At 40.1% G+C, this 23,459-nt stretch overlaps 1 protein-coding gene across 6 annotated transcripts in view; it reads left to right on the forward strand.

The window, feature by feature from the left end:
* Window positions 1-20,614, forward strand: part of TAF4B (TATA-box binding protein associated factor 4b) — a 139,788-nt gene extending 119,174 nt beyond the window's left edge. For all 6 annotated transcript variants that reach the window (XM_056521763.1, XM_056521761.1, XM_056521762.1 and 3 more), the window contains one exon: window positions 18,777-20,614. In XM_056521763.1, the coding sequence (XP_056377738.1) occupies window positions 18,777-18,932 (156 nt within the window). In that variant the 3' untranslated portion in view covers window positions 18,933-20,614. The remainder of the gene's footprint in view (window positions 1-18,776) is intronic.
* Window positions 20,615-23,459: the final 2,845 nt, after the last annotated feature.

Raw genomic sequence — 23,459 nt, forward strand, 5'->3', positions numbered from 1 at the left:
AAGGAAAAGTTGGGGTCTACACCAGAATTTGTGTAAAAAAAAAAAAAATTTACACTAAACATGCTGGTGTTGCCCTTTACTATTTATTTTCACAAGAGGTAAAAGGAAAAAAAGACCCCCAAAATTTGGAACGCAATTTCTCCTGAGTACGGAAATACCCCATATATGGCCGTAAAATGCTCTGCGGACGCACAACAAGGCTCTGGATTGAGAGCGCACTATGTACATTTGAGGCATAAATTGGTGATTTGCACAGGGGTGGCTAATTTTACAGCGGTTCTGACATAAACGCAAAAAAATAAATACCGACATGTGAACCCATTTTGGAAACTACACCCCTCACGGAATGTAACAAGGGGTATAGTGAGCATTAATACCCCACAGGTGTTTGACAAATTTTTGTTAAAGTTGGATGGGAAAATGAGAAAAATTATTTTTTTTCACTAAATTTTTCATTTTCACAAGGGAAAATAGGAAAAAAGCCCCCCAAAATAATTTCTTCTGAGTAACAAAATACCCCAAATGTGGATGTAAAGTGCTCGGCGGGCGAACTAAAATGCTCAGAACAGAAGGAGCGCCATTGGGATTTTGAAGAGAAAATGTGTGAATTGAAGGCCACATGTGTTTACAAAGCCCCCATAGTGCCAGACCCCATTTTGGAAACTACACCCCTCACGTAATGTAATAAGGGGTACAGTGAGCATTTACACCCCACAGGTGTCTGACAAATTTTTGGAACAGTGGTCCGTGAAAATGAGAAATTTAATTTTTCATTTGCTCAGCCCACTGTTCCAAAGATCTGTCAAATGCCAGTGTGGTGTAAATACTCACTGCACCCCTTATTAAATTCTGTGAGGAGTGTAGTTTCCTAAATGGGGTCACATGTGGGGGGGGTCCACTGTTCTCACACCACGGGGGGCTTTGTAAACGCACATGGCCCCTGACTACCATTCCAAACAAATTCACTCTTCAAAAGCTCAATGGTGCTCCTCCTCTTCTGAGCATTGTAGTTTGACCGCAGGGCACTTGATGGGGTACATGTCCAGTCCACACATGGGGTATTTCCATACTCAGAAGAAATGGGGTTACAAATTTTGGGGGGTATTTTCTGCTATTAACCCTTGCAAAAATGTGAAATTTGGGTGGAAACACATTTTAGTGAAACATACATATATTTTTTTTTTTTACATATGCAAAAGTTGTGAAACCCCTGTGGGGTATTAAGGCTCACTTTATTCCTTGTTACGTTCCTCAAGGGGTCTAGTTTCCAAAATGGTATGCCATGTGTTTTTTTTTTGATGTTCTGGCACCATAGGGGCTTCCTAAATACGACATGCCCCCCGACCAAAATTTGCTCTCAAAAAAACAAATATGACTCCTTCTCTTCTGAGCATTGTAGTTCGCCCGTAGTGCACTTCAGGTCAACTTATGGGGTACCTCCATACTCAGAAGAGATGGGGTTACACATTTTGGGGGGTATTTTCTGCTATTAACCCTTGCAAAAATGTGAAATTTGGGGGAGAAACACACATTTTAGTGAAATATTTTTATTTATTAATTTTTTTACATATGCAAAAGTCGTGAAACACCTGTGGGGTATTAAGGCTCACTTAATTCCTTGTTACGTTCCTCAAGGGGTCTAGTTTCCAAAATGGTATGCCATGTGTTTTTTTTTTTTTTTTGCTGTTCTGGCACCATAGGGGCTTCCTAAATGCAACATGCCCCCCAAAAACCATTTCAGAAAAACGTACTCTCCAAAATCCCCTTGTCGCTCCTTCGCTACTGAGCCCTCTACTGCGCCCACCGAACACTTTACATAAACATATGAGGTATGTGCTTACTCGAGAGAAATTGGGCTACAAATACAAGTATAAATTTTCTCCTTTTACTCCTTGCAAAAATTCAAAAATTGGGTCTACAAGAACATGCAAGTGTAAAAAATTAAGATTGTGAATTTTCTCCTTCACTTTGCTGCTATTTCTGTGAAACACCTAAAGGGTTAAAACGCTGACTGAATGTCATTTTGAATACTTTGGGGGGGGTGCAGTTTTTATAATGGGGTCTTTTATGGGGTATTTCTAATATGAAGACCCTTCAAATCTACTTCAAACCTGAACTGGTCCTTGAAAAATAGTGAGTTTGAAAATTTTGTGAAAAATTGGAAAATTACTGCTGAACTTTGAAGCCCTCTGGTGTCTTCCAAAAGTAAAAACTTGTAAATTTTATGATGCAAACATAAAGTAGACATATTGTATATGTGAATTTAAAAAAAATGAATTTGGAATATCCATTTTCCTTACAAGCAGAGAGCTTCAAAGTTAGAAAAATGCAAAATGTTCAATTTTTTCATCAAATTTTATTTTTCACCAAGAAAGGATGCAAGTTACCACAAAATTTTTCCACCATGTTAAAGTAGATTATGTCACGAAAAAACAATCTCGGAATCAGAATGATAACTAAAAGCATTCCAGAGTTATTAATGTTTAAAGTCACAGTGGTCAGAATTGCAAAAAACGCTCTGGTCCTAAGGTGTAAAATGGCTTGGTCCTTAAGGGGTTAAAGAGTTCCTCTCATTAACTTGATAGATTTTATAATCCTCCCAGTTCACTGCCCCCATCATGATAAACCACCCCCTGCCTTTATTTTTATTTTTTATTTTTCTACCTTGATATTGCTCTGTATTTTCTGCTCAATCTCAGTAAGATTCACAGACTGGGAAGGGGCGTTATCCAGCAGGTGTGACATCATCTGAAGCCATACAGGGGAGAACTTCCTCCCTTACTCTGCAAGCAACAGCAGTTAAGTGTGAGAGGAGCTATGATTTGATAAGGCTGTACCTCCCCCCCCCCCCCCCCCAGCACTCCAGACTGCATTTCCTTGTGTTTGGACTTCTGCCAGGCCAGCAGGAGTCCAAAGTCTGTGCAAAAGATGGTGGGGAATTGTGCTCTGGGCAAGTAGGGAGACACCTAGTGGCAGCTTTTTTAAACACAATTTATGCAAAGTGCATTAGAAAGATTTTTTTATTTACCATAAGGAGTGCAATAGTAAAAATTAGTTTTAATGAGTGCCAATTTCAGAGATGGTGAGGAGGCTTAGAAGCCTATGCTTTTGCAAATTGGCTCTGTATGTGTACTTCTTGGCATCTTAGCACATTTAGGGATTTTGGTTTGTATAATATGGCTGGGCAAAGGCAAGAAGTGTTTTGGCATTAACGGATGAAAATTTAGCTGAGGGAGAGGAAATATTAAGCGTTTAGGGGATTTAAAAGGGATGCACAGTATTTACTAAATAAAAAGCTATGGCTGGCAGCAGCGCTAATTGGGGTCTTGTTGATTAGTCAATAAACAGATCTATATGTGTGTATGAGAGCGCAGGTGATATCTGTGTGCGCCCATACACATGGATACTAAAGCACTATAAATTCTCCACAGTTAAGTCTTATGCGTAGTATAGATTTTTTTATTTACCTTTTTACCTATATTCCTGTTCCTCCGGTGTATCCTGTTCCTCCAGTGTGCATTATGTTGCGTGTTTGTTGGTCCGTGCAGTCGCAGGGAGATCTACCCCGGCTGGTGGCGTCTCTACCTGTGTACTGCAGAATGAAGGAAGCTTGAGTCCCGTAGCTGGGAGTGACGTCACTACAAAGAGCTCGTTGGGCCAAAAAAGATCAAACAGCGTTTCGGAGAATACCGTTCTCCTTCCTCAGGGATGCCTTGGCCCCTCTGGACCAAACTATATATACCCTCCATCCTAATTACCATACAGTCGCCTACATAGGTTATGGATACATTATAGTTTAGACATATCTCGCATCTGGTATCTAACCTAGTATACTGAATATGATATATGCAATCCATATGTAATGTGCAAAAAATCGCATGTGACAAAACGCATCTACTGAATACAGTCATACAGAAAGTTGTACTGAATACAGTCATACAGAAAGTTGTACTGAATACTTATTTTTTCCCCATTTCTGTTCATTCCAGAAATGCAAACATCTCAAAATCAACATTGAGGCCAAAGGGTACCAATGTGTTGAGATTAAAAATCCGCCTACATTCCGCTTTTGATAATTGGGAGATGTAACTTCCTCCTCTCCAATGAGGATGTGTATGTTCAATTCCATAAAAATGGAATACAATATAAACTCCTCACCTCACACACAGTTTTCTACAATGCTCCTCCCTACATCTTCTCACTCAGCCCTGTCTATGATCTTTCATGTGCTTTCCACCCTGTAATGATCTAATACTAACATCTGTTATTACCAAAGTCTCACTCCATCTCCAAGACTTTGATTGTGCTGCACCATTTCTCTGGAATTCAGTACCCCCGAACAATCAGACTTATACGCAACATCCACAGTTTTAAATGTGCCCTAAAGACACATTTCTTCAGGTAGGGTTATAACATTCTCTAATTGATTTCCAATACTATCAATATGCCCCCACACTATAATTCAGAGGTGTCTCCTTATGCTCCATTCACTTTAAACATTCAGAAATTGTCAGGTGACTGGTTCACCCACCTTTATGTAATCCATATGTACATGATGGCATCACATAGTTGCTGAAAATTTGTTGGCTGCAAATCCATGATGGGCATATCCCATTCCACCATCTCCCAAAGGATTTAGATCTGGGCACCATTGGAGTACAGTAAACTTATTGTCATGTTTGAGATGATGTGAGGTTTGTGACATGGTGCATTATCTGGGAATGGTCAGCAACAATACTCAGGTAGGCTGTCATGTCTAAACAAAGCTCAACTGGTACAAAATGGCCGAAAAGGCACCAAGAAAATGTCCCTCACACCATTACACCACCATCAGCCTGACCCTTTGATACAAGGCAGGATAGCTCCATGTTTTTCTGTCATTTACACCAAATTCTGACCCTGCAATCTGAATGTTACAGCTGGAATTGACTTATCAGAGCAGGCAATGTTCTTCCAGTCTTTTATTGTCTAATTTTGGTGAGCCTGGGAAAAATGTAGCCTCAGTTCTCTGTTCTTAGCTGACAGGAGTGCCACCCAATGTTCTTCTGCTGCTACAGCCCATTTGCTTCAAGTTTGTGTTGTGTGTTCATAGAACCCTCAGAACATGTGAAGTGTAACAGTCTTATACTATTTTAAGAGGATTTGTACAATAAAGTCTTCTGTTTACCAAGTGCTGGATCACTTTGTTTCTTTAGCCATGGCATTGTGCATGCCTTGGTTGTATTGAGTGGTTATTTGAGTTACTGTTTCCTTTGTCATCTCTAACCAGTCTGCCCATTCCCCTCTGCCATTAACAAGGCATTTCTGTCCATGCAGCTGCTGATCACTGGAGGTTTCCTCTTTTTCTCTGTAAACACTGGTTGTGCCTGAAAATCCCAGGCGATCAGCTTTTTCTGAAATAGTCAGACCACCCCTTCTGGCACCAGCAACAATGCCACGTTCACAGTCACTTGTATCCCCTTTCTTTTTGATCAGTTTGAACTTCAGTAAGTTGCCTTGACCACATCTACATGCCTAAATTAATTGAGTTGCTGCCATGTGATTAGCTATTTGTGTTAACAAGCAGTTGAACAGGTGTATCTAACAAAGTGTCCAATGAGTGTATTAGATCCAATTCACCTCAGTTGTACAGACTTAAAGGGGTACTCTGCCCCTAGACATCCTATCCCCTATCCAAAGGATAGGAGATAAGATGTCTGATTGCGGGGGTCGCGCAGCTGGGACCCCCACGATCTCTGTGCAGCCCACAGCGTTCATTTAGAATGCTGTGAGCAAGCGGCAGGGGTCGTGACGTCACTGCTACGCCCCCTCGTGATGTCACCATGCCCCCTCAATGCAAGTCTATGGGAGGGGGCGTGGCGACAGCCACGCCCCCTCCCATAGACTTGCATCGAGGGGGCGTGGCATGACGTCATGAGTGGCGTGGCCATGACGTCACGACCACCCCGCTCCAAGCGTTTGGAACAAAATGTTCGGAACGCTATGACAGCGGAGTACCCCTTTAATGACAGGCAGGATCTGTAAGGGTCCATTTTTATTGTCCATTTGCTTTAGTGCTTTAGTTCTGGATAGAATAGCAGTTCATGCTGCATCATTGTGGCCATCAAATTGCAGTTAGCTTCCATTATAGTGAATGGTTCTTAATGCCTAATGTTTCTGGACTAGAAAGGACAGAATCTATTTAAAACAACATTGATTTAAATGTATTTATCATTATGGAATCTGGGATGTGAAGGCAGCCATTCCCCATAAATAGAAGAAGAGGTGATTAAAATGAACAGAAATGAGTATTTTCCTCTCTGACGCTGTCTGTTCTCTCGATACAGAAAAAGTAGTTTTTCAGTGAAGCGCTGCGTTGGGTAAAATACTGTCTGCTCTGTGAAATGTCAAGCAGAAGTATTTGATTATACTTTCACCTTTCTATAATTCTGAAGTTTGAAGGACATCACTCCTTGGTTGCTGCAGCTCCCTTGGGGGTTGTTTCATTTATAATGTTGCCTCGGGCTTTCTGCTGCTTCCTGCGGATTTGACCTGGTTTTCAACCCTGCGCTGGCAGCTGTGCTGCATTACTATAATTTCCCTCAGATCACACAAGGTTGTCATATAAAAGACCCGACCTTGTGGCATTGTGTCTGAAGGGACAAGGAAGCTTTCTTATTCCATGACCTGTAGTTGGTAGTCATTTTAAGTACACTACACTGGATTTACAGCATGAAAAAATTGATTTTGGAAAACGTCAAATCGCCTTTATTTTTTTCAATTGGAAGCCTGAAATATTCCCTATGACTTCAGTTTTCTACTGCAGCATAATGTATAGAAGTGAATTACTAAAAACGAAATTCATTTATGTAGTTTTTAAACCTAAATAAAAACGAAAGCCAAGAGCAATCTGAGCACAACGTCTTCTTAGCACATAACTGTTATGGTAGGGGCCCACAGTGCAGCTGCCTCCATGCCTCCTCCTTTCTGTAATTTTATATGAAATTTTGGAATGTGGTAGTTTTACTGACAACGCTGTGGGGGCCATTGGCATCTATATGTGGGTAGACAGCACCATGCCACCCTACCCTTTTCAGTACCACTTTGCTAGTAAGGCAGGACAAAGAAAAGATATTTTATATCAAAATACAGAAAAGAGGGGATGTGACTAGGTGCGTATTGGGTATTACTCTTGGTTTCTATACTCCATAGCTACCAGCTCGAAGCGTCATTTTTTGTTTTTCAAATCCAGAGCACCAGACTGGGTCCTTTAGATCTTCCCTTTCAGCCGTTAATATGGTTAATTTGATGGCCTATCCTCTGGATATTAGGTTGTCTGACTCCAAACAGCTCACTCGCAGGGGTGCTTGAAGGGGCTTTGGCATCTGATTACCAAGGCTCGTAGCTGTTAACAATGGTGGTGAGAGGTACTGCAGATTTGTCCCAGGGGTCCCCTTCCAACAGCTGATCATTGGGGGTGTTGGGAGTCAGAATGCGGCCAATCTAATATTGATGGGCTTTCCTAATGATGGGTAACAATTGATGGCAATTGTTGTCTCGATTACCCCTTTAACTTGTGCAAGTATATCTAAACTCGCAGTCTGAACTCGCAAGAGTATGATTTAACCTTTTAATGATGCAAGGTTGTTTTGGCCTTGAGGACGCAGCCAATTAAAAAAAAATTATTTTTCTTTTTTTACTCCTTGCCTTTTAAAATCTATGGCCCACATATATCATTGTCTTTAGACTGTTTTTTGTGTCTAAAAAGGGGCAAAAAAGGAGCAAGCAGGGTTTTTTGCGCCTTTTTGTTTACACATTTCTGCTGATTTTGAGTTGCAATCCACTGATTTTGAGTTGCAATCCACTGATTTTGGCAATACACATGATATGGAAGGGATTTATCATTGCCCCTTTTTGTAAAAAGGAGCAAAAAAAGGCGCAAAGCCATTAAAAAGTCTCTAAAACTACACCAGCCCAGACATGGTGTAGCTTTTTGGTGTATGTGTAGACAGAAATTTCAGAAAATGTGACCTGCACAAAATTTATCAAAGCTCATTTACCTTTTAATAAATTTGGTGCTCCTACACATTATCAGCACACAAAAATAAAAAGGTGTAAAAAAAATGCTTCACTTGCACTGCAATGATAAATGTGGGCCTATAACTTTCAATTTTGTACCTACAGGGAGGGCCATATCAGTTACTCAGCAATTATTTATTTATTTATTTATTTTTTGGGGGGTGGGGGGGGGGGGGTTCTGAAAACAAGTATGCTTAAAATTGTCCTCTTTGACCCTACAACTCTTTCATTTTCACAATTTATTTTTTTACATTATATTTTTAATACTTTTTGACTGTTTCTGCATGTGGTGATACACATGCATATATATATATATATATATATTCAAAGCCAGTGCAGCACTCCGTGGTAATGAATAAAATGTGGATTTATTCCATCAGAAAATGTGACAAAGCAGCGACGTTTCGATCCTCTCCAGAATCTTTCACAAGCTTGAGAAAGATTCTGGAGAGGATCGAAACGTCGCTGCTTTGCCACTTTTTCTGATGGAATAAATCCACATTTTATTCATTACCACGGAGTGCTACATCGGTTTTGTATATTTTTTGTATGATTTGGAACCTTTTTGACTTGGTTCCTTTTTCAGTAGTCTGCACCCAGCCTTTTGTACTTTGGGAGTGCTGTTTTTTTGTCTTTTATTTATATTTACGGTATATATATATATATATATATATATATATATATATATATATATATTTGTTTAATTAATATTATGTTATGTTATTTAAATAACGGGATAAGGGGGGTGATTTAAACTTTTTTTAGGAGTGGGGGTGGCACGTTATTACTCACCAACCCCCCCCCCCCCCCCCCCCCCCTTCGCTCCCCCACTCTAGAATCAGACCAATTTATGGACTCTGTCTATGTTCACATTGTGTGTTTTTTGTTACTTTTTTAATAGCTTTTTTTTTAATTTTGATTGGTAAACTCATTAAGACATATGGAGGTTAACAAATTAGAAAACATGTTAAAAACGGTACAAAAACGATAAGTGTGAAAACTTTTATGTCCTAGTGATTTTGTAGCCCAGAGTGTTGTGTAGGTTTCTTTGTGGGTTTTAATGCCCTACAATTTATTTTCCACGGTACTTACTAAGGTTTCCCTACACTTTGCTTTTTTTACACATGTTCTGATCTGTCTGGTTATCCTTAACTCAAATCCACCACATTTTATGTGGAAACCTTAGTTAATATGTTGGGCTTTTGTGAAAATGTCAAACATGCCCCTTTTGGAGACCACGCCCCATTTCCCCGGCAGCCACGCCCCTTTTCCGGGTTTTCTTAGCAAAATTGAGTGTTAGTCTGGGTTTTTTCATTTCTCGTGCAAATTCTGGCGCAATGCGACAGAATCTGACGCACAACCCGACAAAACATGTCGGGTTTGCAATAGTAAATGAGGGCCATTGTGGAGATTTATCAAAACCTGTGCAGAGGAATAGTTGCCCATAGCCACCAATCAGATTGCTTCTTTCATTTTTGAAAAGGGCTCTGAAAAATGTAAGAAGTGATCTGATTGGTTGCTATGGGCAACTCAGCAATACCTGTGATAAATCTCCTCCACTATACCTATTGGCATGTCATTTTTTTCCACTGAGCATGTGGGATCACTCACCTCCAACTTAACACCTCTTTACAGTGCCTTGTATTATTACTATTTTATCATAGTAGCCTGGAAGCAGATTACATTTACCTCTGTTTTCACCTATGCTATTTCTTTCTTTACTTCCTTATAATTATGTTTTGTTACATTTTAAGGACTCCTGTGTCTGATAGGTATTTTTTTTTTTTTTGCTTGTAATACCTTTTGTATGTAACCACAGTTTCCAACTACTATGGGAATATCCATTGTTCCCCCAACAGATTGCCAGACTCACAACTGTCATTTATTTTACATTATGGTGCTACACATAACTTCACTTAACACTATAAATCTCAACAGCCCATGCAAATGCTTTCTACCTTGGAGTGCGGCCAAACGCTCTATAACACGTATCCTTTGTGTCCAAGAGACACATTTAAATTCCACAAATATTTGCTGACTGAAACACATTATTTCTGCGTGTATTTTTTCTCCAGCTTCTTAAAAGATTTGTGGCAATAGCTAGTAACAAGCCTTATCACTGAAGCCATCCTTTACTGATCACTAGCATGTTCCTTGAACAATGTTCTCCGTACTATTGTATCGCTTTTGTACCTATCATTAAAGTCTATTAATGCCCTCCTGACATCCACCATATACTGCAGTATGTCATGTATGTACAGCGTTTAGTCTGCACCATTCGCAGTGCTTGGCAGCTGTATATTCAAGTTTAGACTTTGCTGCGTCAGCTGATATAGGATGTAACTCCAATTTCATCTATTTATATTATTAAATACTATGGTATCTAAGTAGTTAGACAAATGTATAGGCCTCCCTCTCTACCTTCATCTGTAATGGGATGTCCGTCAGCGTTACGCAATCTTTTAAATAAGTAAGCAAACAGTTGCAAATAAATAAATAAATTCAATGGTTTGTTTTGTTAATATAAAAAGGACCTTTAAAAATTTAAAGTCTTTGTGAAAGTCACCACGTAAATGAAAAAATAGTAATGGCTCTCAAAACATGGCAGCATGAAAAAGCTATTTTAAAGTGTTTTTACTGTTCTAAAGTTGTAAAACATAAAACAGGCACTGGCCAAAAGATACTGTGAAAACAAAGCAAGAAAATAAATGAAAAAAACAACTTCATATACTGTGGGTAGGCTGATGGAAAATATAAAATGCTATCAAGCCCTGACATGGTTAGATTGATAGAAAAGTAAAAAGGTCAGAGGACAGGGATGAACTAATAAATAAATTGCTGTGCCCTGAATGCCAAAATAGGCCGCATCAGACTCCCAGCACCCTCACAGTTATCTGACTAAAGTAAACAGGACAATCCTTCAGTTTTTTGCACCGCTGCTACCAAAAGTATGGGGAGTGCAGGAACTGGAAACATGTAAACAATGAGGCGGATGTGGAGCTTGTCTGAGCACTGTGGCCCCATTAAACAGTTTGCTGTCAAAGGTTCCTGGAGACCCGATATAATATTTATTACCTATCCAAAGGATAGCAGACAAAGGATCCAGCAATCCAAGGGTTCCTTAAAACTTGAAGCTTTATTGAATCCATATAAAAGTTCTAATGAACATATAAACAGTATGAAGACAGGAACACAGAGGACTTGATGCATTTCGAGGCAAACCACTTAGGAAAACGGTTATCCTGTTCACCCATACTAAATCCAATCTACTGGGTTATAGTGTGGGTAAACAGGAGACTGATGAGGGGGTCACTGAATAAAACCCGTACCTTCGGTCCAGAGATATGTCCCACCGAAGATCCCCTTCTATCCTCTCTGAATTGCGCGCTGGAAGCAGGCCCCACAGACTCAATTTCAATATTCATGGTCACTTGACATGGGTGCGCTCAGTTGGTGCAAGTGCTTACATGACCAGTGACTCCACGTCACTAGGACGTGGAGTCACAGACAATGAATATTCAAATTGAGCCAGCAGGCCCGCCTCTAGCATACAATTCAGACCAGATAGAAGCGGATCTTCGATGGGATATATCTCCAGACCTAAGGTACATATTTCAGTCAGTGACTAACTGGAAACATACTGTGGACTGTATTTACAGCCACCAGAGGGGAAAGAGGTTACTGGTTGGTGGTGATGCGCAGCAGGGAGCATTAAAAGACATGTAGAGTGTTTTTTATGTAGGGGTTTTGTGAGTTGTAAAACAAAAACAGGAATGGGTCATGTCCTAGTGCACAATATAAAAAAGGGTATGTTTTTGTTTAGAAACAGTGCAAAGTAGTTAAAAATAGTAGTTTAGTAGCTTTTTGAGACTTTTTAATACAACAAGGGATAATTTCTTTAATAACACTAAGTATCCTGCCTAGATCAGCGGAGAAGAGAACATTCATTGTGGCAAGTGTATCATCAAAAACTTCCAGAAAAATATTGTGCTGTACATGACTCCTCCATCTCTGATCTATTCCAAAGTCTTCATCTTTTGCTGGCACTATTTTCAAGAAGTGGATAATGTTAAAGCATAACTGCAATCACATTGTGACGGCACGATCTGTTCAGGATACAGATTTTCCTGAAGTCCCATACAAGTCTGTAGGACTTCAAGTTAATCTGTGTGCTGATCACTGTAGTCTGACTATGAAGTTGCAGGATATTTAAACAGGGCCTCATTGCAATTGTGCTGGTGCCTAATTGCAGTTGTCCTTTAAATACATATTGGAGCTGCATAATAATTTTTTTTTTTTAAATACGTTTTATTGAAGATTAAACAAACATCAGACAAATCGCCTCACAGAGCAAAATGGTATAAAGCGGAGTACACAATTAAAAAAAAGGCACTGAGAACATGTACAAGTAAGCAGGATATAAACGACATAATATCATATAAAGATCCGGCAGTAATCAGTGCAGTGAGGACACAGTGTGAGGAAAACCAAGAACAACCAGTTGAGAAACCTTAACACAAAAAGAGGGTGAACAAGGTGAACGAAAAAAAGGAAAAGAAAAGAAAAGGGGGATGGTATGTAATATAAAATCGGTAAAATAATATTGAATAGAGGCCGTAGTGTAGAATTCAGCAGATATCGTCACATCTAGTCACGAGTGCTAAGCATAATGTTTCTAATGTTAAAGCAGACCCATGCGTCCACAGAGGGGAGGGAGTACACGGAGCTGCATAATCATTGAGTTTTTTTCTTGTGCAAAAAAAGAAAATGGAGTCTAAAGAAATATGATGTATGAAATGAATTTCTCTAGTCGTCTACAGACCACAGGTATATAAGAAAAGCCCATGTATAGCTGCACCTATAGAACACAACCTTTAGGATTAGAAAACAGGTGTTTGATAAAGAGCTTTTCATACAGGAGCACTCATGCCTAAACACAGGGGCGGACTGACCACACTTTAAGGGGTACTCCAGTGAAAAACATTTTTTAAATCAACTGGTGCCAGAAAGTTAAACAGATTTGTAAATGACTTCTATTAAAAAATCTTAAACCCTTCCAGTACTTTTTAGCAGCTGTATACTACAAAGGAAATTCTTTTCTTTTTGAATTTCTTTTTTGTCTTGTCCACAGTGCTCTCTGCTTACACATCTGTCCATGTCAGGAACTGTCCAGAGCAGCATAGGTTTGCAATGGGGATTTTCTCCTACTCTTGACAGTTCCTGATACAGGCGTCAGGTGTCAGCAGAGAGCATTGTGGACAAGACAAAAAAGAAATTCAAAAAGAAAAGAATTTGCTCTGTAGCATACAGCTGCTAAAAAGTACTGGAAGGGTAAAGATTTTTTAATAGGCGTCATTTACAAATCTTCTCAGAAAGGAAAAGATGCACTCACCACGTCCGATAGCAGGAAGAAACTTCTTTATTTGTTGTCGTGTAGTAACAAACGAGACCCTGACAGCCAGTGCGGGAGTGTGTGCAGGACCCTGCAGACATCTCAGGTGTGACAGCGGTTTCACCCGTGCATGCGCGCTTCATCAGACCACCACCATGCCCGCCATTAACCCCTCAGATGCCGTGATCAATATTGATCATGGCATTTGCCGCAGTTTTGGTGGCTGATCTGATCGCCCACTGCACAGCTGCAAGGATCAGATCAGCTAAGATGGCAGCCAGAGGTCCCCTCACTATGCATAACACTGATCAGTATCTGCAAAAGTGAAAAAAAAAGTAAAACAATAAAGTTTTAATAAAGTGAATAAGCTCCCCCGCAAAAAATAGAGTAAAAAATCAACATACTTTGCATCGCCGGGTACGGAAATGTCCGATCTATAAAAACATTATCGGTGAACCTTGTAAACGTAAAAAATATAAATATTGATGTTTAATCACATCATATATTAGAAAAGTGTAATCAAAAACGATCAAAAAGAAACCATCAAAACAGGAATGATACCGATAAAAACTACTGAGGCGCAAAAAAATTAGCCCTCATATATCCCTGTATACGGAAAAATAAAGTTATAGGGGTCAGAAGACGACAATTTAAATATATTCATTTTGTTCAATAACGTTTGACTTCTTATAAAAGTAGAGTGATATTAGATAAACTTTATAAATTCGGTATCATTTTAATCGCATTGACCTACAGAATAGAGAACCATTTTAACCATAAAGTGCACTGCAAAAAAAAAAATGCTAAATTGCGGTTTTCTCTTCAATTTCCCCCCACAAATAATACTTTTTTTTGTTTCGCCGTACATTTAATGGTCAAATAAAAGGTGTCATTACAAAGTACAATTGGTCATGCAAAAAAAAGCCCTCATATGGGTCTGTAGGGGGGAAATAAAAATGTTATGGCTCTTAGAAGGTGAGGAGGAAAAAGCAAAAACGCTATATTAGAATTTTACGGTGTCCTCGAGGCCAAAATGGGTTGTATCCTTAAGGGGTTAAAGTAGGGGCGTGGATTGGAATTTACTTAGGCAAGTCCTTCAGAAGAAGCCAAGTACCAGCAGGATCACCACATCTCCCCCCAGTATCTGCACATCTGAAGCAGGGCCAGTATGTGCTGCTTGCTGCATTTTTCCCACATTGGCCCATAGTTTTTAGGGGGCCGGGGCCAGTTTAGTGTACAGGGTGTAATGTTAATATTTGCATGGAGTTTTTCATTTTAAATTACTTAAATTCACAAATGTATTTAACTAAAAAATTCTGATAATGCAATTTTACAAAACCTATAAATAAAAAAGTGGGCGGGGCAATGCATTTTCAGTTTTGGCCCAAAATTTCCCTTTGGTGCATCCCTATAAGTGATTATATTTAGGCCATATAGACATAGATACCAGCTGTACACATAATCATTATACCATATGTGATTATATACAGGGCCATATGGTGATAGATATCAACTGTACACAGAATCTGTATGCCATGTGAGTGAATATATACAGGACCATATAGAGGTAGATACCAACTGTGCACAGGATCTGTATACCATATAAGTGATTACAGTTACATTCAGGGACTCACAATCTACGTCTTTTCTGATCAGCGGTATCCTTTTGTTTCGTTTTTCCTCTCCATCTGGGTTAGACCACCATGTTGCCCTCTTCCAGCCAAAACTTATCTCTTAACATCTGCAGGACAAACATGTTAGACTCTGCATTTTTCCAGTGCCCGCCTTTCCTTTACACAATCTCCCCATCTATAGGCCCCAAACTGTTATAATTCCCTCCTTGGTATTCTGCACATTAAAAGGGCAGGTAGGCAGATAATTAGGCAGGTAACTAGCCAGATAGGTAGCAATGCAAGCAGGTAGCTAGCTAGCCAGGTAGTTAGGTAACCAGGTATGTAGGTAGGCATGTAAGTTGGTAGTTAGATAGCCAGGTATGTAAGTATTCAGGTAGCTATTTAGGTAGCCAGGTATGTAGGTAGCTATTTAGGTAGCCAGGTATGTAGGTAGGTAGTTCTGTAGGCAGGTATATAGCTAGTAGGGCTGCACAACTTGTGGAAAATGTGCGATTAGGTAGGCAAATATTGTGATTTCAAAATGCGACTGCAATTTAATAAACAAATAGTTTATCAATCCCCCATTTCATGTCCACACCCCCCTTTTCACTTCACCCCTCATTTCAAATCCCCCCCTCCGCCCAGTCACTTCTCCCCCTCCATGTCACATTTCTCCCACTCCATGTCACATTTCTTCCCCATTGTCACATCCCCCATTAGTGTTTTGCCAGGGCACGGGCGAAACATAAAAAACCTGATGCTTACCTGGCCCCGATCCCCTGCAGATACCGTTCTTGTCCGTGCAGTCCCAGTTTGTTTTATCTGCTACCGACAAGTACTGGTTTCAGGACCTTTCCCACTCAGCCAATCATTGGCCTGACAAGTGACATCGCTGAGGTCATTGATTTGCTGAGCGGGAAATGTCCTGAAACCAGCACTTGTTGGGAGCACAGAGAAGACACCGGAACCATACTGAGGAGAACGGGATCTGTGGCAGACCTAAGAGGACTGGGGCTAGGTGAGCATAAGATTTTTTTTTAGAGTGAATGATGTCTCTGGCACCTGCACTGTGTGAGGGCGGTGATCAGGTCTCCTCTCTGTGTAGGCTGCAGATGTGGCTCACACAGAGAGGAGGCTTTCAGCTGTATGCGCGTGAGCCGTGCATACAGCAGATGGCAGCTCTTGCTTGGGGATCCAATACAGGTGTCCAAATGGACCAGACGGTCAGTCCGCCCCTGCCTAAATATTACCCTGGGGAAGGCATCTGCATTATGTGAATTTGCCTTTACTGTGGGCTGCAAATCCAGCACATGTCGCTCTAGATTGTTATGGGGCACATTTTTGCACCTGTATAGCATCTGTGTCACAGCACAACAGCAGGCTTATTAACCACAACTCGAAATCCTGATCCCTATTATGTTGTGAATTCAAGTCAGTAAACCCACAGTCAGGCAAAAATATGCTTGTGTGAAAGTGGCCTAAGGGTTGACAGGTGGCCATCAGAATTATAGATTCTTCCTATCGGATAATGAGGCAAGAGAAATTTCCTCACACTAAATGCAGCAAAGTGTCAATAGTATTGCAATGGTGGCTATTGCCATCTCTACCCTTGAATAGTACCTCTCATGATCTTGTTAAACTTTATAATCCTCCCAGTTCCCTGCCTCCATCATGATAAACCCGCCTCTGCCTTTATTTTTTATTATTTTTTAGTTTTCTACCTTGATATTGCTCTGTATTTTCTGCTCAGTCAGATTCACAGACTGGCAAGGGGCGTTACCCAGCAGACGTGACATCATCTGAAGCCATACAGGGGATAACTTCTTCCCTCACTCTGCTACACACAGCCGAGAGCAGTTCAGTGTGAGATGAGCTATGATTGGATAAGGCTGCACACACACCCTCAGCACTCCAGACTGCATTTCCTGATTTTGGACTTCTGCCAGGCCAGCAGGAGTCCAAAGTCTCTGCAAATGATGGGTGGAAATGTGCTCTGGACAAGTAGGGAGACACCTAGTGGCAGCTTTTTTACACACAAATAAAACATAGAAAACTTCATATTTTTTAATTAAAGTACATTAGAAAGATTTTTTTAATTTGCCATAAGGAGTGCAATAGCAAACATTTTAATACATTTTAATGATAGTGCCCATTTAAGTTCTCTTGAAACAATAGCAGTCAGTGTATTGCCTCATTATGGAAATTTCTTCTGCTTATAGTCATCCTGCAAAGTCATCCCTCACAGAGCCCCATTGATTAATAAAAATGATCTGAGTCTGAATGAAGCAGCACAATAAATAAAAATTATAAAAAAAATTATAAAAATAATATACATAAATGTGTCTCACAGAAATAAAGGTTACCATGTAATTTATACCATACAGCAAACACTGTAAAATAAATTAGCAAACGTATGCATTGTATGTACACCAAAATGATAATTAAAATACTTGTGCTGAAAAAAGGTTCTAAACTGTGGTGTTAAAGATCACTGACATACGGTACATCATATATATACTTTAAAATTGTGTTGTGTTATTTTTGGAAGGAGGTCACATCCTTTCTCTCCTTATTATTAGGTAGAACTGTCCCTCGTATACCCCTGTTTTGTCTGTTCGGTATTATTGATGAAGACAGCTGGCCTTATTTCACTAGAGTTTTGCTAAGAGAATCACTGTTCATGGCCCGTAAGGCCATAGCTTTGAGGTGGATGGACCCTAGACCTCCTAATGTGTCTATGTGGAAGAGATTGATAAACAATGTATTACCATTTGAACGCTTGGTATATAAACATAGGAAATGCAAAGCAAAGTTTGATAAGGTGTGGGGTCTGTGGTGCGCTTCTACTGATACTCTGTTTACAGCCCACGACTACTATACATCTAGGGACGCATTGCTGCCTCGCACTCCACCCTGAGACAATTGTTGATTGTTGTCTACCTGGGGACCCTCCCTTTGATCCCCCCCTCTATTCCTTCCCCTTTTCGTTCTATTTTTCCTTTTTAGTGCTTTCCCCTTCCCCCCTTTGGCCCTCCCTGATTCCCCCTTTCCCCTTTATACTTTTTTTTGTTTTGTTTAATCCTACGCTAACTGATTCTTTCGTTTTCCTTACTCCCCCCGTCCAACCCCCCCCCCCATCTCTTTTTGTTTTGACAGTGGCAGTGGCTTGCGGATAGTGCCCATAGTGATTCCCATCTGATATATACGATACATTGGTTTTACTATGTCACGGAGCACTCTTACGTTTTATTTACACAGCACCTGACCGCTGTACTATGCTTTTATCCCGATATATATCATTGCCTCCCCTGCGTGGGAATTTTGTCGTGTGTAAGCATGGCTTGTGCGGAGCCATATGTTTTGGTTTTACTGTTTTGTTAACTTTATTTCCTGTTTAATAAAACGAATTAAAAAAAAAAAAATTGTGTTGGGAAGTTGATAGGTTGTTGTGGTTGTATAATAGATTTGGGTAGATTTTTTTGTCATTCCAAAACAATCTAGATCTCTTAACACAATGAAAAACACTAGTTATGCCTATATACCTTTGAAAAAAATTGTCAAAAAAAAAAACTACAACTGTTGTAGTGGATAGTTGATGAATCTGGAGTGCTAATAAAGCCATAATGACAATACTAAGGTTTCTTTAACAATATTCCGATGTTTGTGTTTGTTTTTATTTAAAACTAATACACCTTAATTTCTATTTTTCACAGGGACTCTGTACATCTGGTTCTTCAGTTTTCAGCATACCCAAGTCAATATTTGTTCCCAGAATAACTCGGGTTAGTCTCAGGGATTTAATATTCTGTATGGAACAAGAACGGACAACCAAGCATTCCTTGTCGCTCTACCGTGCCCTTCTGAAGTGAACTCCAGTGATTCATTGCCAAAGAAATTCTGTTCTTGTTGCTGCACTTTTGTCGGGTTTCAGAAACCATATTGTCTCCAGGAGGTTATTTTTCTTTACAGAATATTTTATAAAAATTAAACACAGTAGAGCAAATGTGAATTGTTGTTTTTGTGTTTTTCTATTAGTGAAGCTCCGGTTTTCGGAATCCAGGAGGTGGATCTTGCTTGTCTGTTTTCTTTTATATCACACAGTAGTGCCTTCATTTATCGTGGGGGGTGTTTAGAATATGTATATTCTAAAAGCATTGTCTGAAAGAAAAATTCCCCTTCCCCCTCGTAAAACTGTTATGAACCAAAAAAAAGTGCAATCTTCTTCAAGTTTATACATAGTATAAATAGAAGGGTCGTATATTGGTTAAGTATAAGAAATGTTACACTTTAAGGTGATGCCAGAAGAATTGCTGAAGGAAAAAATAAAGCTGGATACTTTATAAGAGAATGTTGCATATTTTATTATGTTACCTAGATATACTTGTTTGAATTCATTGTTATTTCATTTTAGATCCTATGTGGTTACTTAATGTTTATTTTTAATATTTGATACTTTCTACATAGCCAACACTTTTTTGTGTATTTACACCTTCATGGTCTATTCACACGTACAGTATTCTGTGCAGATTTGATGCGCAGGATTTTCTGCTGCAGATTTCAATGTAAACTGAACACAGCTTGAAATCCTGCGCATCAAATCTGCGCAGAATACTGTACGTGTGAGTAGACACTCAATAGGCATTTTCATTCTTAGAAAATCTAGATTCTTGGCCAAGATTTATCAAAACCATAGCAACCAATCAGCGCGCTTCTTTCTTTTTTATCAAGGCCACTGCAAAATGAAAGAAGCGATCTGATTGGTTGCTATGGGCAGTTGGGCAACTTTTCCTTTGCACAGGTTTTGATAAATCTCCCCTTTACAGTATTAAAAATGGCATAATGTACGGCACTTTCATGGTTATTCAGACCCTTTAGACCTATAGGCACTTTAGTGGTACATTGTTTTACATTTGTAAATGTAAACGGTTACCCACCTATGTCACACCAACAGTCAATACGCTTACTACAACCCTAATTTTGTCAGGAAAGTTGAAGACCATCTCATCTATAGCCAGCAGTCTATCCCCTATTTCTTTAAATCAAGTAAAAATTGCGATGGAACTGTGGACAAAGAAACCTGGCTGTGACTATGCTGTCTTATTGGTTTATTAACCATCTTTGTACAAAAATACACATATAGTTGGAGAATGTTTTTACCTGTTAAGAAGAGACAAGTTGTTGTAACAAAGCACTTATAGCTTTAAACTAAGGAATAAATATTTAGGGGATGCAAGATACAAAATTCTCCTTAACATAGCCTACATTATCATGGCAGTGACAGCTTTTCTCTAAGAAGCCCAGAACTAGCTACTATAAAGCTCAGGATGTATAGTATTCAGTGTACTATATATTACATATATGTGTATACTGTACTTTGAATGTTTGCAGTATTGGACGTGGTACTTCAGATGCAAGTTACTACTATTCTATTCCTCACAAAGGCATTGTGTAAAAAAGGATACTGTGCAACATATATATATATAAGACGGAGCGATGGATTCCACACAGTGTGAATGGAGCCTTAAAAATGTAATTAATAAAAGTTTTTGGACAACCAAAATGTTTGTTTTTTGCATATAATTCTTCCACACTTTTTTCTGCTAGACTGTTTTAATACAGAAGAAAAATGGAAAACAAGGAATGTTATTTCGGGTCCTGTAGTTTGTTCATTTTACATTTTGTTTTTGTTAAAAATACAAACCCCAACCTTTATTCCTACTAGTAATCTAAGCATTAATTTTTATTTGCATTTAGACAAGTTATTCACAATTTACTTAAGTATTAGGCTACTTTCACACTGCCGTTGCAGTGTGACGGGCGTCAGGGGAGCTGGCGAGAATAGCGGGAGAAAAATGACTGCAAGAACCGTCTTTTTCTCCCGCTATTCCCGTTAAAAAACGGGTCCCAGTGGCCCTCATAATAGTAAATGGGAGCCGCTGGGACCCATTGTTGCCTGTTGCTCCCCGTCACAAGAACGGCCGTTAAAGTCACAAAAAGAAAAAAAAACGACTTTACCGTCCATTTTCGACAGGGAGCAACGGCAGTGTGAAAAGGACCTTAAAGGTGTTCTCCGGTGCTTAGACATCTTATCCCCTATCCAAAGGATAGGGGATAAGATGCCTGATGGCGGGAGTCCCACCACTAGGGACCCCTGTGATCTTGCACGTGGCACCCCGTTTGTAATCAGTCCCCGTGAGGGGGAGTGATGGCAGTCACGCCCCCTCGCGTAGGCTTCCATTGAGGGGTGGAGCGTGACATCACACGGGGACGGAGGCATGATGTCAGACGCCGCCGGCCCGGTGGTTGCCGGTAATCAGACCCGGAGCGAACACGGGGTGCCGCGTGCAAGATCACGGGGGTCCCCAGTGGCGGGACTCCCGCGATCAGGCATTTTATCCCCTATCCTTTGGATAGGGGATAAGATGTCTAAGCACCGGAGAACCCCTTTAAGTGTAAACGGGGAATCAGGGCTACTAAATGCTATAGACATTACACAGGTATCTCTTGTAAATATTTAAACATTAGCTATGTTTGAAAACTAGTGCAAACAAGTACTGTGACTATGTGGAGGTTGTGTGCATACATTTGTCATAAACATGCATACAGTGGGGATCAAAAGTTTTGGGCACCCCAGGTAAAAATTTGTATTAATGTGCATAAAGAAGCCAAGGAAAGATGGGAAAATCTCCAAAAGGCATCATATTACAGATTAGACATTCTTATAATATGACAACAAAAGTTAGATTTTATTTCCATCATTTACACTTTCAAAATAACAGAAAACAAAAAATGGTGTCTGCAAAAGTTTGGGCACCCTACAGAGTTAATATCTTGTACTGCCCCCTTTGGCAAGTATCACCGCTTTTAAAGGCTTTTTGTAGCCAACCAAGAGTCTTTCTTTCAATTCTTGTTTGAGGTATCTTTGCCCATTCTTCCTTACAAAAGTCTTCCAGTTCTTTTAGATTTCTGGGCTGTCTGTCACACCCTGCTCTTTTAAGGTCTATCCATAGATTTTCAATTATGTTGAGGTCAGGAGATTGTGAAGGCCATGGCAAAATCTTCAGTTTACGCCTCTTGATGTAATCCCCTGTGGATTTCGAGGTGTGTTTAGGATCATTATCCATTTGTAGAAGCCATCCTCTCTTTAACTTCAGCTTTTTCACAGATGGCATCAAGTTAGCATCCAAAATGTACTGAAATTTTATTGAATCCATTTTTCCTTCTACTCGTGAGATGTTCCCTGTGCCACTGGCTGCAATACAACCCCAAAGCATGATTGATCCACCCCCATGCTTAACAGTTGGACAGAGGTTCTTTTCATTAAATTCTGTTCCCCTTCTTCTCCAAAGTACCTTTGCTCATTCCGGACAAAAAGTTAAATTTTAACCTCATCAGTCCACAGAACTTGTTTCCAAAATGCATCAGGCTTGTCTATATGTTCATTTGCAAAGTTCAAACGCTGAATTGTGTGGTGAGGATGTAGAAGAGGTTTTCTTCTGATGACTCTTCCATGAAAACCATATTTGTACAAGTATCTCTTTATAGTGGAATAGTGTACCACAACTCCAGTGTCTGCCAGATCTTTCTGGAGGGATTGTGCAGTCAAACGTGGGTTTTGAATAGTTTTTCTCACAATCCTGCGAGCTGTTCTGTCTTATATTTTTCTTGGTCTTCCAGATCTTGCTTTAACTTCCACTTTTCCTGATGACTGCCATTTCTTAACCCCTTAACGACCAAGGACATATATTTACGTCCTTGGCAGTCTCCCACAAAATAACACGGGGTCACGTGGTGACCCCGCATCATATGGAGTCGGTCCAGGCATGTATCTGTATGCCCGGACCCGGGGCTAATAGCGCGCGGCAGCGATCGCGGTGCTGCGCGCTATTAACCCTTTAGACGCGGCGTTCAAAGTTGAACACCGCGTCGAAAGTGAAAGCTGCCCAGCTGCTCAGCGGGGCTGATCGGGACTACCGCAGTGAAAATGCGGTGTCCCAATCAGCTGGGACACGAGCGGAGGTCCTCTTACCTGCCTCCGGCGTGTCCCCTCGGCGATTGATTGCTCGAAGCCTGAGATTCAGGCTTGAGCAATTGACCGCCGTTCACGCTGATCATTGCAAAGCAATGACTTTGCAGTGAACAGTGCTGGCAATCAGTGTGTGCAGTGTTATAGGTCCCTGTGGGAGCTATAACACTGCAAAAAAAGTGTAAAAATAAAGTTCATGTGATTTAACCCTTTCCTTAATAAAAGTTCAAGTCACCCCCCTTTTCCCATAAAAAAAACACCATGTAAATAACCACACGGTCAATGGCGTATGTGCAAAAAATTCCAAAGTCCAAAATAACGTATTTTTGGTCGCTTTTTATATCATGAAAAAATTAATAAAAAGCGGTCA

The sequence above is a fragment of the Hyla sarda genome, chromosome 5 (assembly GCF_029499605.1).
Source record: "Hyla sarda isolate aHylSar1 chromosome 5, aHylSar1.hap1, whole genome shotgun sequence".
NCBI lineage: Eukaryota > Metazoa > Chordata > Amphibia > Anura > Hylidae > Hyla > Hyla sarda.